Source organism: Podarcis liolepis, assembly GCF_965112155.1.
Source record: "Podarcis liolepis genome assembly, chromosome: 10".
Taxonomy (NCBI): domain Eukaryota; kingdom Metazoa; phylum Chordata; class Lepidosauria; order Squamata; family Lacertidae; genus Podarcis; species Podarcis liolepis.
The window spans coordinates 421,886-435,397 of NC_139562.1; the positions used below are offsets into that span (position 1 = coordinate 421,886).

The window sequence follows — 13,512 nt, forward strand, 5'->3', positions numbered from 1 at the left end:
AGTCCGTTGATGTTGTCTAAGGTATGCACTCTGACTGAAGTTCTTTCCACACTCGATACATTTATATGGTTTCTGCCCTGTATGAGTCTGTTGATGTTGTCTAAGGTGTCCACTCCGACTGAAGTTCTTTCCACACTCCATACACTGAAACGGTTTCATCCCTGTGTGAGTTCGTTGATGTGTTCTAAGGCTTCCACTATCACTAAAACTCTTTCCACACTCCATACATTTATATGGTTTCTCCCCTGTGTGAGTCCGTTGGTGTTTTCTAAGGTTTCCATTTTCACTAAAGCTCTTTCCACACTCCATACATTTAAATGGTTTCTCTCCTGTGTGAGTCCGTTGATGACTTCTAAGGTGCCTATTATCAGTAAAGCTCTTTCCGCACTCTATACATTTAAATGGTTTCTCTCCTGTGTGAGTCCGTTGATGTTGTCTAAGGTGTCCACTCTGACTGAAGTTCTTTCCACACTCCATACAATTAAATGGTTTCTCTCCTGTGTGAGTCCGTTGATGTTGTCTAAGGCCTGCATCGTAACTAAAGCTCTTTCCACACTCCATGCATTTAAATGGTTTCTCCCCTGTGTGAGTCCGTTGATGTGATCTAACCTCTCCACTCTGACTGAAGCTCTTTCCACACTCCATACATGTATATGGTTTCTCCCCTGTATGAGTCCGTTGATGCATTCTAAGGTTTCCAATCCGAATGAAGCTCTTTCCACACTCCATACATCTAAATGGTTTCTCACCTATGTGAGTTTGATGGTGTAAAGTTAGGTGCGCATTTTGACTAAAGCTCTTTCCACACTCCATGCATTTAAATGGTTTCTCCCCAGTGTGAGTCCTTTGATGTTGTCTAAGGTTTGAACTGAAACTGAAGCTCTTTCCACACTCCATACATTTAAATGGTTTCACTCCTGTGTGAAAATGTTGATGTTTTCTAAGGGTTCCACTATCACTAAAGCTCTTTCCACAAGCCATGCATTTAAACAGTTTCTCCCCTGTATGTGTACGTTGATGTATTCTAAGGTTTCCATTCTGACTGAAGCTCTTTCCACACTCCATACATTTAAATGGTTTCTCCCCTGTGTGAATCCGTTGATGTGTTTTAAGGTCTCCATTCTGACTGAAGCTCTTTCCACACTCCATACATTTAAATGGTTTCTCCCCTGTGTGAATCCGTTGATGTAGTCTAAGGCTTCCATTGTTACTAAAGCTCTTTCCACATTCAATACATTTAAATGGTTTCTCCCCTGTGTGAGTCCGTTGATGTAGTCTAAGGCTTCCACTATGACTAAAGCTCTTTCCACACTCGATACATTGATATGGTTTCTCCCCTGTGTGAGTCCGTTGATGTTTTCTAAGATATCCTCTGTTCCTAAAGCTCTTTCCACACACGATACACTTATATGGTTTCTCCCCTGTGTGAGTCCGTTGATGATTTCTAAGGTCTCCATTCTGACTGAAGCTCTTTTCACACTCCATACATTTAAATGGTTTCTCCCCTGTGTGAGTCCTTTGGTGTAATTTAAGGTTTCCACTCCGACTGAAGCTGTTCCCACACTCCCTGCATTGGAATCCTTTCTTACCCATGGCAGTCCGCTGATGTATTCTAGGTTTTTCACTATCAGTGAAACTCTTTCCACACTTCAAATCTTTAAAAGGTTTCTCTCCTGTGAGTTTGTTGATGTGAGCTATGTGTGCTCATTCAGTGAAGCATATTCCACATTTCTCACATTTCAATGTCTATTCCTGTCCCCTGGAATTCTGACATTCTTCTGTAACACCTTCTTCAGAGTGGGCAGAGAGGAAGTTCTTTTTGGATTCCAAGGAAGAGAACAAAGGGAAAAGAACAAGTCAAACACTATTTGCCCCTTCTCTTATTTCACACATCTCCTACATTCCCCCGCTTTCTACCCATGTTCCCAATTTTTATGAAATAATAATAATAATAATAATAATAATAATAATAATAATAATAATTTATTATTTATTATTTATACCCTGCCCATCTGGCTGGGCTTCCCCAGCCACTCTGGGCAGCTTCCAGAAAAACATTAAAATACTGTAATACATGAAACATTAAAAGCTTCCCTAAAAAGGGCTGCCTTCAGATGTCTTCTAAAAGTCTGGTAGTTGTTTATCTCTTTGACATCTGGTGGGAGGGCGTTCTACAGGGAGGGTGCCACTAGCGAGAAGGCCCTCTGCCTGGTTCCCTGTAACTTTGCTTCTCACAGTGAGGGAACCGCCAGAAGGCCCTCAGAGCTGGACCTCAGTGTCCAGGCAGAACAATGAGGGGTGGAGACGCTCCTTCAGGTATACTGGACCGAGGACGTTTAGGGCTTTAAAGGTCAGCACAAACACTTTGAATTGTGCTCGGAAACATACTGGCAGCCAATGTAGGTCTTTCAAGACCGGTGTTATGTGGTCTCGGCGGCCGCTCCCAGTCCCCAGTCTAGCTGCTGCATTGTGGATTAGTTTTAGTTTCTGGGTCACCTTCAAAGGTAGCCCCACGTATAGCGCATTGCAGTCCAAGTGGGAGATAACCAGAGCATGCACCACTCTGGTAAGGCAGTCCACAGGCAGATAGGGTCTCAGCCTGCGTACCAGATAGAGCCGGTAGACAGCTGTCCTGGACACAGAATTGACCTGCGCCTCCATGGACAGCTGTGAGTCCAAAATGACTCCCAGGCTGCGCACCTGGTCCTTCAGGGGCACAGTTACCCCATTCAGGACCAGGGAATCCTCCACACCTGCTCGCCTCCTGTCCCCCAAAAACAGTACTTCTATCTTGTCAGGATTCAACCTCAATCTGTTAGCCACCATCCATCCTCCAACCGCCTCCAGACACTCACACAGGACCTTCACTGCCTTCACTGGTTCTGATTTGAAAGAGAGGTAGAGCTGGGTATCATCCGCATATGGATGAACACCCAGCCCAAACCCCCTGATGATCTCTCCCAGCAACTTCATGTAGATGTTGAAAAGCATGGGGGAGAGTACAGAATCCTGAGGCACCCCACAAGTGAGGGCCCAGGGGTCTGAACACTCATCCCCCAACACCATTTTCTGGACAAGGCCCAGGAGAAAGGAGCGGAACCACTGTATGACAGTGCCCCCCAGCTCCCAGCCCCTCAAGACGGTCCAGAAGGATGTTATGCTCAATGGTATCAAAGGCCGCTGACAGATCCAGCAGAACTAGGAAACCTTTGTCCCTAGCCCATCAGAGATCATCAACCAGTGCGACCAAGGCAGTTTCAGTCCCATGATGAGGCCTGAATCCCAACTGGAAGGGATCCAAATGGTCCGCTTCTTCCAGGCGTGCCTGGAGTTGTTCAGCAACTACTCGCTCAATCACCTTGCCCAGGAATGGAAGATTTGAGACTCAGTGATAGTTGGGCATCGTGGCCGCATCTAAAAATGGTTTTTTAAGAAGCGGTTTAAGAACTGCCTCTTTCAGCGGGTCTGGAAAGGCTCCCTCATGGAGGGAAGCATTCACCACCCCATGAAGCCCACCGCCCAACCCGTCCCGGCTAGCTTTTATCAGCCAGGATGGGCAAGGATCAAGGAGACAAGTGGTTGGTTTCACTTGTCCAAGCAGTCTGTCCACATCCTCGGGGGTAACAGGTTGGAATTGATCCCACACAACTTGACTAGACAGACTCTAGCACTCTCCCGCCCCGGCCCTGATGCCACGGTGGAGTCTACCTGAGCGACTTGAGTGACCTGAGTGAATCTGAGCGACTTTATCCATAAAAAACTTTGCAAAATCATTGCAGGAGATCATGTGGGCCGCACTGAGCCCTGATGGAGCAGGTGGTTCTGCTAAATTGCGAACCACCTGAAAAAGTCTCCTGCTGCTGTTTTTTGCAGATGCAATAGAGGCGGTGAAGAAAGTAGTTTTCGCCGTCACTACCGCCACTTGGTAGGCTCAACATTCAGCTCTAACCCGTGTCTGGTGAGCTTCAGAATGGGTCATCCGCCACCGGTGCTCTAGCCGTCTCAACGATTGTTCCATTGCCCTCAGATCCGTGGAAAACCACGGGGCAGTTCGGGCTCCATGCAATCAGAGAGGGTGCTTCGGAGCCAGTCAATAGCCCAGGTTAACTCCACATTCCAGCGGGCCACCAGGGAATCATGGGATAAAGCATCCCCTACCACTCTCTGGAAACCATTTGGATCCATTATATGGTGGGAGCAGACCATCCAAATCGGTCCCACCTCCCTGCAGAGGGGAAGGGTCGTGGAGAAGTCCAGTTGCACCAGGAAGTGATCTGAGAATGGCACTTCTTTTGTTTTGCTTTTACTTACTGTCAGATCATGAACATCCATTGAGGTAAACACCAGGTCCAAGGCATGTCCGCGGCTATGGGTTGGGCCAGACCTATTCAGGGACAGCCCCATGGAGGCCATGCTTTCCACAAAGTCCCGAGCGGCCCCTTGTAAGGTCGTGTCGGCATGGATGTTAAAATCCCCTAGGACAACCAAACTAGGTGTCTCCAGGAGAACATCCACCATGACCTGAAGCAGCTCGGGCAGGGAATCCTTGGTGAAGCAAGGGGGGGGTGTTGGTACACCAAAAGGAATCCTGTACTGCCCCTATTGCCCAACTTCCAGAACATGCACTCAGAAAACTGGGTCTTCCCAATAGGATGCCTGCTGCAAACTAATGACTTCCTAAAAATCACTGCAAACCCCTCTCCCTGCCCACATGACCTGGGTTGCTGTGTGTAAGAGAAACCTGGCAGACAAGCAGCGGCAAGGACAGGCCCATCTGCTTCATCCAACCAAGTCTCTGTTACACATGCCAGGTCAAGTCCTCCATCCACGATCAAGTCATGGATCACAATGGTTTTATGGATCATTGACCTGGCATTGCACAGCAGCACCTTCAGGTTGTGTGGGTATCCCTTGCTGATTCCAGTATCCCGTCTGGTCAAGACCAGACCTGGAGGCAGGGAGAGTCCTCAAACAATGACTAAGCCCGCTTCCTCGGTAATGACGTGGTCTGGTCTTAGCGTAGCTCCTCCTCCTACCCGTGATCACTGAGGTTGGTTGTCCCAGTACATCCCCCCCCTGTGGAACCTGCCCCAGCCATTTTGTTTGTTGGGATCCACTCCCAGGCAGCCCTGACCCCTCCCCTCAAAATCAAATTAAAACCTATACAACAAACTAACTAACAAAACAATAAAACAAACCAAAAAAAGAGAATGTTACAAACACGCCATAATTAAATTAAATTAAATTAAACAAATTCCTGCACCCAACTAAATACCCACCCCACCCCCTCTTACGCACAGCAAATGAAAAAGCAATGTCATCAAATGATAGTAATGCAGCAGCAACCTTTCATAATCCTCAAACATCATTAATAAAGCAGCATGATCTTGGAATACAGCCTTTTCAAATCAATTGTTTCCTCACAGGAAAGGCAGCTGCTCTCTGTCCATGAACAGGCCCTCTCTTTCTCTGGTCCATCGTTCCTTTGGACATTCCCCATCCTCTGCATCATAATCCTTCATCCATCTCTAGATCTTTATGAATCACCTGCACAGTCTCATTGGCCACAAGAGGTCCATGTGGACCATTTTGGGAGGCCCAGGTCTACATCTTCTCCAGGGACTGTGGTCTGTGTCAGTCAGAGAACTAGTGACAAGGCTTGGTGCTTGGGGTCAGCTGAATGGGTGCTCAGGGAAGCTCCTGTTCTGGGTGATGGACCTCTGTCTACATGCCTCACATTGCATGGAGAGAGCAGGAGAAGCAGAAGGAAAGCAGCTGGCAAATGGGAATCCCAGACGGAAACACCCACCCCCATTGCTCCTTATAATGTTGATGTGCTGCCTGATCTCGTGCCCCTCTTCTGACACAGGACTACCCTAATTTGGCACTGACAAAGCTGGATATTCAAGGCAAAGGGATAACTGTACTTAATGAAAAGTTCAACCTTGTAACACTGTCCTAAAGGATCTTCACTCGCTCTCAGTGCATTTCCGAGCACAATTCAAACTGCTTGTGCTGATCTTTAAATTGTCATGGTTGCATCTTTCAGGCAAGAAAAGTATTGATCTAACATATAGAGATCATTCCTAGTCTGGTGGTTCAAGAAGGTTCTGGGGGTTTTACTCTGTGTGATTCAAAGTGGTGTTTTCTCCAGCTGGAACATCTTACCTGATCAGGGAGTTTCCTTTCTGCTGAGAGCAGGTGGTGGGATCAGTTGTTATGAGGTTATGCTGAACATTCCTTGTTTTGGGAACCAGAATAAACTGGTTTAAACTGGAGTGAGCCAGGCTTGTTATCCAGTCCCAAGGTTACTCTGACACTGAATTGTTTATAAATCACAGTATTGAAAGGCGCCTGGTCCCACTTCCTATTCTTCTATTCTCTACTCTGCTTGTGTCTTTCTTACTTGAGTGCTGTTTCGCTATGCTGTGTTAGGGTTTGACTGTAAATTCAGTTTTTGGATAGTCATGCTTCTTTGCCTTCTGTACTAAATTTATCTGCTGAATGGATTTTTTGCTGCCTCTGAGTGTTTTTTCCTATTCTGCTAACTATATGTCGGACTTGGAGATCATTATGGAGGAGGAAGATCTGCAACCTAAAGCCCTCAACCGACTTGGCCCTGTAGACGTGAAGGAGCGTCTCCACCCCCATCCTTCACTCTGAACACTGAGGTCATCCTCTGAGGTCCTCCTGCTGGCCCCCTCTCTGTGATAAGTGGGGGTACAGGGAAGCAGGCAGAGGGCCTTCTCGGTGGTGGCGCCCGCCCTGTGGAACGCCCTCCCTTCAGAGGTCAAGGAAATGAACAACTACCTGACATTTAGAAGACAGGAGAAGGCAGCCCTGTGTCAGGAGGTCTATAATGTTTGATGTTTTCCTGTCTTTTATATGTACTGGAAGCTGCCCAGAGTGGCTGGGGAAACCCAACCAGATGGGCAGGGTATAAATACTACAATTATTATTCTTTTGTGATTTTTTTTGTAGTTATTTTGGAATTTGTACTGCAATATTAGCTCAAGAAATGTTATGGGTGGACAAAATCACAGGGTTGCCATAAACTATAATCCCACCCACGAACGCTCATTCACACACAGTCTGTAAATTTGGGGAGGTAACACACCTCACCTGTGCTAATACTGGCAGTCTTTGGCCTCCACAGGCAAACCCGGTGTGTAGAGCCTCCAGCCCCAGGCACTGTCTATCATGAAAATGGGTCCTTTGACTGGGAAGATTCATGCAGTCGCTGTCATCGGATGCTGAAGGATTGTATCTCAGCTTGTCAGTCACTCTGACATTGCCTAGAAAGAATAAAAGGAACAGAAATGCTTTTGAGGTGCAACTTCTGTATCAATCCTGAGAGCCATTCCATGGACTCTGCACCCCTGTTTCTGATGACAGGTGTACATTATCCTCATCCTCAGTGGAAAAGACAATAAAGATGGAAGCCTGAGAGAGAGGAAAAGGTTTCTGGCTGCTTCCTGGGTGGGATTTCGGAAACCAAGAGCCACTTCTGAGAAGGCCTCCCCCCTCCCCTCTTCCTCTCGGGATTTCCTCTCCTCTCCAGGGGACCAATGGTTGGACTGGGCAGAAGCGCTGTGTCTGGACAGGTCAGGGACCTATGGGGTGGGAAGAGGATGGAGATTGCAGGATGGAAGGGTGGGGGGGCAGGACCCCCACTTTTCAGGGATCCTTCTCTGGTTGCCTTGAAGGGGGGGGGGGCATTCGTGGGTGGGAGGGAGAAGCCAAGGCGGCCCATCTGGAGATTCATCGTGGGCGTCATGATGGAGATGGCTCCCCAAAGACTGGTCTTCCTCTCCCCCCCCCATTGCTGCGTTTCCCTGACCCGGGGGTGCCCCCTCCCTTCTCCCCCCACTTCTATGACCCCCTCTCTTTCTCCCGGAGTCTCCCCTGCACCCAGACGCCCCCTTGGCTCACCCCTTGCCATCTCTCCGTCCCTAATGCCCCCCAAGATGAGCTGGGGAGGGACAGGGGGGTCTCTATCCAGGCGCCTCCCGCACCCCTTAACCCTTTCCTGGCCCGCTTCTCTCCGCGCCCCAGGGATGCCTGCGCGGGGGAAACGGGGCCAGGGAGTCCTCGTGGGTGGGCGCCCCATCTCCGCTCCTTGGCAGCACGCGTGCCGGGATCCAGGCCCCACGGAAGGCGCTTTGGGGAGCTGGAGGGGGTCTCTGGGTCCTTTTCTCCCCCTCCCTCCGACCCCTTTACCTCTTTGTCCTCGCTCCCGATCCTCCTTTCCTTTCCTGCAACATCCACGTGGGTGGGGAGGATTTACCTGCCGCCCCTCCTCCCCTTTGAGAACGCGCGCGCCCCTAGAGCTACGGGGCAGAGCAGCAATCCGGAGTGGAAGCTCCACTTCCGGGAGAAGCAGGCAGGGTGGGAGGGGGCTCACCCCCCCCCCAGTCCTGGAACAGAAGAGCCGGATTGGAGGAGGAGGAGGAGCAATGTATTGGGGGAGGGATTTGGGATGGTGGGGGCGGGGTGAGAGGAGGATGTGCAGGGAGGGGAGGGAACGTTTGAGTGGGGGGGGGGAGGAGAGGAAGGTTCCCCCCTTCCTTTAGTGGATTGGAGAGCAGGGGAGGGGCTGATCCCGGAGATCCAGCTGCCAAGTGGGTCCCGTCCCTCCTACAAGGTTTGCATGGCAACATCCTCCCCTCCCCCACCCCACGAGCTTAGATCCCTCCGTGTTTTAGGTCTTGGTCTGTTCAAACCAGGAATGGAGGGGGGCAGTTAAACGACTCCCCCCCCCAATCCCAGCTCCCCACCCCAGCCTCTGACTCAGGCCAGGACAAGGACCGTGGACACAGGCCCCGTCCCTGCACAACAGCCAAGAGGCTCAGAAAAGCAGCCGATACAACTGGAGCCAGAAGCGGATTCCATGTGTCAAGGGAGAAATCTGCGGACGTGTTTGTACGCTTGGGGGAGTATGGCTGCCTTGTGTCAAGTCTCCCCCCTTTGATAGTCCTTCCCTCATGGTGTAAAATAAAAGTGGAACGGTGCAGATCCGATGTATGGCTGATTCTCTATGAATTTATAACAGAAGTGTTGCCTATGTCGTGTGTGTGTCGTCGTTTTTGTACAAATTGAATGATTGGGGGGGGGGGTTGTTCCTGCCACACATGAATCCCAGTCCCAAAGAAGGGCAGTGCCAAAGAATGCTCCAACTACCGCACAATTGCACTCATTTCACACGCTAGCAAGGTTATGCTTAACATGCTACAAGGAAGGCTCAAGCAGTATGTGGACCGAGAACTCCCAGAAGTGCAAGCTGGATTTGAAGGGGCAGAGGAACCAGAGACCAAATTGCAAGCATGCGCTGGATTATGGAGAAAGCTAGAGAGTTCCAGAAAGACATCTACTTCTGCTTCATTGACTATGCCAAAGCCTTTGACTGTGTCGACCACAGCAAACTATGGCAAGTTCCTAAAGAAATGGGAGTGCCTGATCACCTCATCTGTCTCCTGAGAAATCTCTTTGTGGGACAAGAAGCTACAGTTAGAACTGGATATGGAACAACTGATTGGTTCAAAATTGGGAAAGGAGTTTGACAAGGCTGTATATTGTCTCCCTGCTTATTTAACTTATATGCAGAATTCATCGTGCGAAAGGCTGGGCTGGATGAATCATGTAATAAAAAATTGAAGGTCTTATATATATAATAAATGTTCATAAATGCACCAACCAAGCACATACATAGATATGTGGACCACATGTCTGGAGCAGCACAGGAAGACCGTCCTGAAACCATTTAGACTCCCAAACTGACCAAACGTTTTCTCTGCAAGGAGGGAGCGGGTGAGGGAACCTTCCCATTGTCTCAGGAATTGGGAAATCACCATCTCAAAGGTATGATCAGACTACCAGGAAAGGGAATCAGATAAGGCATTATCAGATAACCTGGCAGACAGGAAAAATGACAACATTCAAATTTCTGTTGTAGACCACCTTTTCTGTGATGTAGGTATGATGTATGTGGGGTGGTGGTCTTGGGTTATGCCCCTGCTGTGATGTATGGAGGGGTGGTCTTGAGCTCCAGGGCAGGGAATTTAAAATGTCTATATAAAGGCAGGCACACCTTTGTTCTGGGTCCTCTTACTTTCCTGTGTGTGAGGGGAGCACCCTGTTGCAACAGATCAATAGAGATCAGGCTTACTAGCTGCTTTGCCTCTCAATATTCCCTGGTTGCCTCTGTTGTTTTTTCCTACCGATGGAGAACCTACAAGGGACTCTATAAAGGGCTCTTGTGTCCCCCATTAGGGAAGAAGGGCAGCTTTTGTTTACAACAGATGGCACCCCAGATGAGACCTTCGGTTGCCCGATTCTGGGGGCAAGGAAGGACTGGTGATCCAGCGCGCACCAGGCCACCAGTCCTCTAGTGACCCCAGGGTCTGGAGAGAACTGGAGTTCCAGCGGGGCTAACCAGAGGAATCAACACTTGATCAGGCCGGCCACAAATTGATTTATTTTTTAAAATAATCATTATTGATTTAAATTACACACATATACAAAAAATTTGGAATATCATATTGCAAAAAAGAATATTTTAAAAAAAGTAAGAAAAAAGGAAAGAAGAAAATACAGAAAAACAAAGAAGAAAAAGGAGATTTATGTGCATAAAAAAACTTAATCTTCCTAATTAAATAAAAAAGACTTCTGACAAAATGAGTCTTCCAATCATTCTCATTGTACTGTTTATACTGTCGTTTTTTTCGCACAGTTTTATATTCTTTAATATTGTTCCGGTCTACTCCACAAACGGTATTTGTTGTGTTTACAAGTATCACTCAAGTTCTGCTAATATGGTGTGGTTGGTACAATATGTTCTTTTATAATCCTTAAATATTCTCCATTCTCCAAATATTTTCTGGTTCAATACTCCTCTAACTCTTCCCTTCAGTTTTGCTAGTTGTAAATATTCTAACATGAGTATATAGCTTCTCTTGGTGATGTCCACAAGGGTATTTTTGGCTCAAGTAGTCCTTTATATTTATTCCAGATTTTATTTCACATGGCTCAAAAATCCCCTGTGGACCTTCACTTTTCCGTATATTAAAGAAGCGTGCCATCCAGACAGATTCTCATGGCCTTCCAAGTCTAATAGGTCCGTATCTTTTAGTGTAATCCAGTCTTTTATCCAAACCAATCCTGCCGCCGCATGGTAGAATTCCAAATCTGGCAATGCAAAACCTCCTCTCTCCTTTTGATCTGTTAATAACTGGCGTTTAATTCTCAGTTTCTTGGCACTCCATATAAATCTAGATATTTCCCTTTTCCACTCCTTAGAACAATTCATTCCTCCTAAAATGGGCATTGTTTGGAATAAGAAAATCATTTTGGGGAGGATATTCGTTTTCACAACGGAGACTCTTCCCCAGAGTGAGAGATGGCGTTTAGTCCAGGTTTCCATATTTTTAAAATTTTCTTTCCATACTTTACTAGAATTATCCTAAGAAAAATTTAAACTTTTTTTGAAATCCAGATCCCTAGGTATCTAACCTTATTTTTAGTTTCCAGACCTGATTTTTCTAGAAGTTCTTTTTTTTTTTTCTTCCATTGTGAGGCCTTTTGTCAGTAATTTAGTTTTTTGGTAGTTTATTTTCAGCCCCAGGCCAGCCATGAATTAATCTAGCAAAAGACCCCGGGGTGGCCAGGAGCAGCGCATGCGGACGTGAGTCTAGGAATGGAGAAGATTGTGGGCGGGATTCTCTGAAACACCCAGCAACCCAGATTCTCATCCTTGGCTGTCTCTTTTGCTTACGGTCTTCACTCCCAGCCTTCCTGGCAAGAGGTAGCTAGGAGGGGGAGGGGAGAACGGGAGACTTGGGGTTCTGCAGTTAAAGAGGCAATCAAAGCTGTCATTCCCTGTCGGGGAACCTGAGATCTGAAACTTTTCCTTTTTCCCAAGGAAGACGCCCCAAGGCTGGTCCCAGTGGCCACTTTGGATAGCAAGGGCCTTGGGCTCGGTTTCCAATTTCTCTTTTTCTCCTAAATGCAGCTGCACCGGCAGCACCAAGATCCGGGAGGAAGTGACTGGTGCGCGTCAGAGCGCAGGGCGCTTACAGCTCCTTTCCGTTCTCTCTGGAGCAGCTGGATTTGGCATTGGCCTCCTCTGGGTCTCCTGGCCCCCTCCTCTCCTCCTTCCAAGCCTGAACTGCTCTCTGCCCCAAACTCTTCCTGCTCACGAAACCCTGTTTCCTCCTCAGCTTGCAATATCTCCCCTTCCGGTCTGCTCCCTTTTCTCCCTCTTTCTGCTCATCGCCATCCCACCACCAGGAAGGCAGCCCTCCTTCAGAAACACCAGGAGAGTAAATAGACAGTTCTCTGAATGGAGAGGAGCAGAAAGCGGAGTCCCCTCAAGACCAGTATTGGGACCTGTGGCTTTTCAACTTGTTCATAAATGAACTAGACTTAGGAGGGAGCAGGGAGGGGGCAAAGTTTGCTGATGGCAGCAATTTTTCCAGGGTTTTTCAAACAGAGAGAGATTGCAAGGAGCTCCAAAAGGACTTCTTCAAAGGGAGTGAATGAACAGATACAGCTCATTGTCAATGCGATTAAAGTGGTGCATTTTGGGACAAAAAAACAACACCTCTTAATATCATGTACAGGCTCATGGGGTCTGAACTGGATTTCCTGTGTGCTCTAGGAGACCAGGGGAGAGGGGAGCTGGTCACAGCAGGAGGGGGAGTCTCCCTGGATGCTATCTTCCCCAAACTCCTGAAAAAACAGGAGCTCTGGGGTTGCCCCATGGGGTTCAAGAGTGAAGATGCCCCCACCAGGAGATTTCCCTGGTACCTACAGCCCCTCCTTCCCCCTTTTGAAATTAGGCTGGGGGGGAAATATCCCATTCAATTTCAGTATTCTTCATGACCCGCAGGAGGCAGCGATGAAGTTCTGGTGAAGAAGCAGTGCTTGGAGATCATGCGGTGGGAGAATGACAGAGTTTAGAGCAAAAACCAAAGGTACTTTCATCTAAAGTTATACTCACCATTGTGAGATGCTGCCTTCATTATTTCATTATTATACTGTTTTACATATAAACACCAGAACTTCACATATACCTCTTGTTTTTAGGAATGATTTCCTGCTGAGTTCATTGCTCAGAGTGGACTCTGAGAGGAAGGAGTTCCACACTCCATACATCTAAATGGGTTCTCCCATGTGAGAGTTCCTAGATGTTCCTTAGATAAAGGTAAAGGGACCCCTGACCATTAGGTCCAGTCTTGACCGACTCTGGGGTTGCGGTGCTCATCTTGCTTTATTGGCCAAGGGAGCTGGCGTACAGCTTCCAGGTCACGTGGCCAGCATGACTAAGCCGCTTCTGGCGAACCAGAGCAGCGCACGGAAACGCCGTTTACCTTCCTGCCGGAGCCGTACCTATTTATCTATTTGCACTTCACATGCTTTCGAACTGCTATGTAGGCAGGAGCTGGGACCGAGCAATGGGACCTCACCCTGTTGCGGGGATTCGAACCACCGACCTTCTGATCGGCAAGTCCTGGG

At 48.0% G+C, this 13,512-nt stretch overlaps 3 protein-coding genes across 5 annotated transcripts in view; 1 reads left to right on the forward strand and 2 right to left on the reverse strand.

Annotated features, from left to right (window-relative positions):
* LOC310688154 (uncharacterized protein) overlaps positions 1-13,512 on the forward strand; it is a gene marked incomplete at its 3' end in the record, with an annotated part of 161,985 nt that overhangs the window by 69,653 nt on the left and 78,820 nt on the right. The window lies entirely within an intron of this gene.
* LOC310686903 (uncharacterized protein) overlaps positions 1-13,512 on the reverse strand; it is a 39,660-nt gene that overhangs the window by 18,442 nt on the left and 7,706 nt on the right. The gene's annotated exons all lie outside the window — the stretch shown is intronic.
* LOC310686816 (uncharacterized protein) overlaps positions 773-13,512 on the reverse strand; it is an 82,808-nt gene continuing 70,068 nt past the window's right edge. For all 3 annotated transcript variants that reach the window (XM_083461093.1, XM_083461092.1, XM_083461091.1), the window contains one exon: positions 773-1,462. In XM_083461093.1, the coding sequence (XP_083317219.1) occupies positions 912-1,462 (551 nt within the window). In that variant the 3' untranslated portion in view covers positions 773-911. The remainder of the gene's footprint in view (positions 1,463-13,512) is intronic.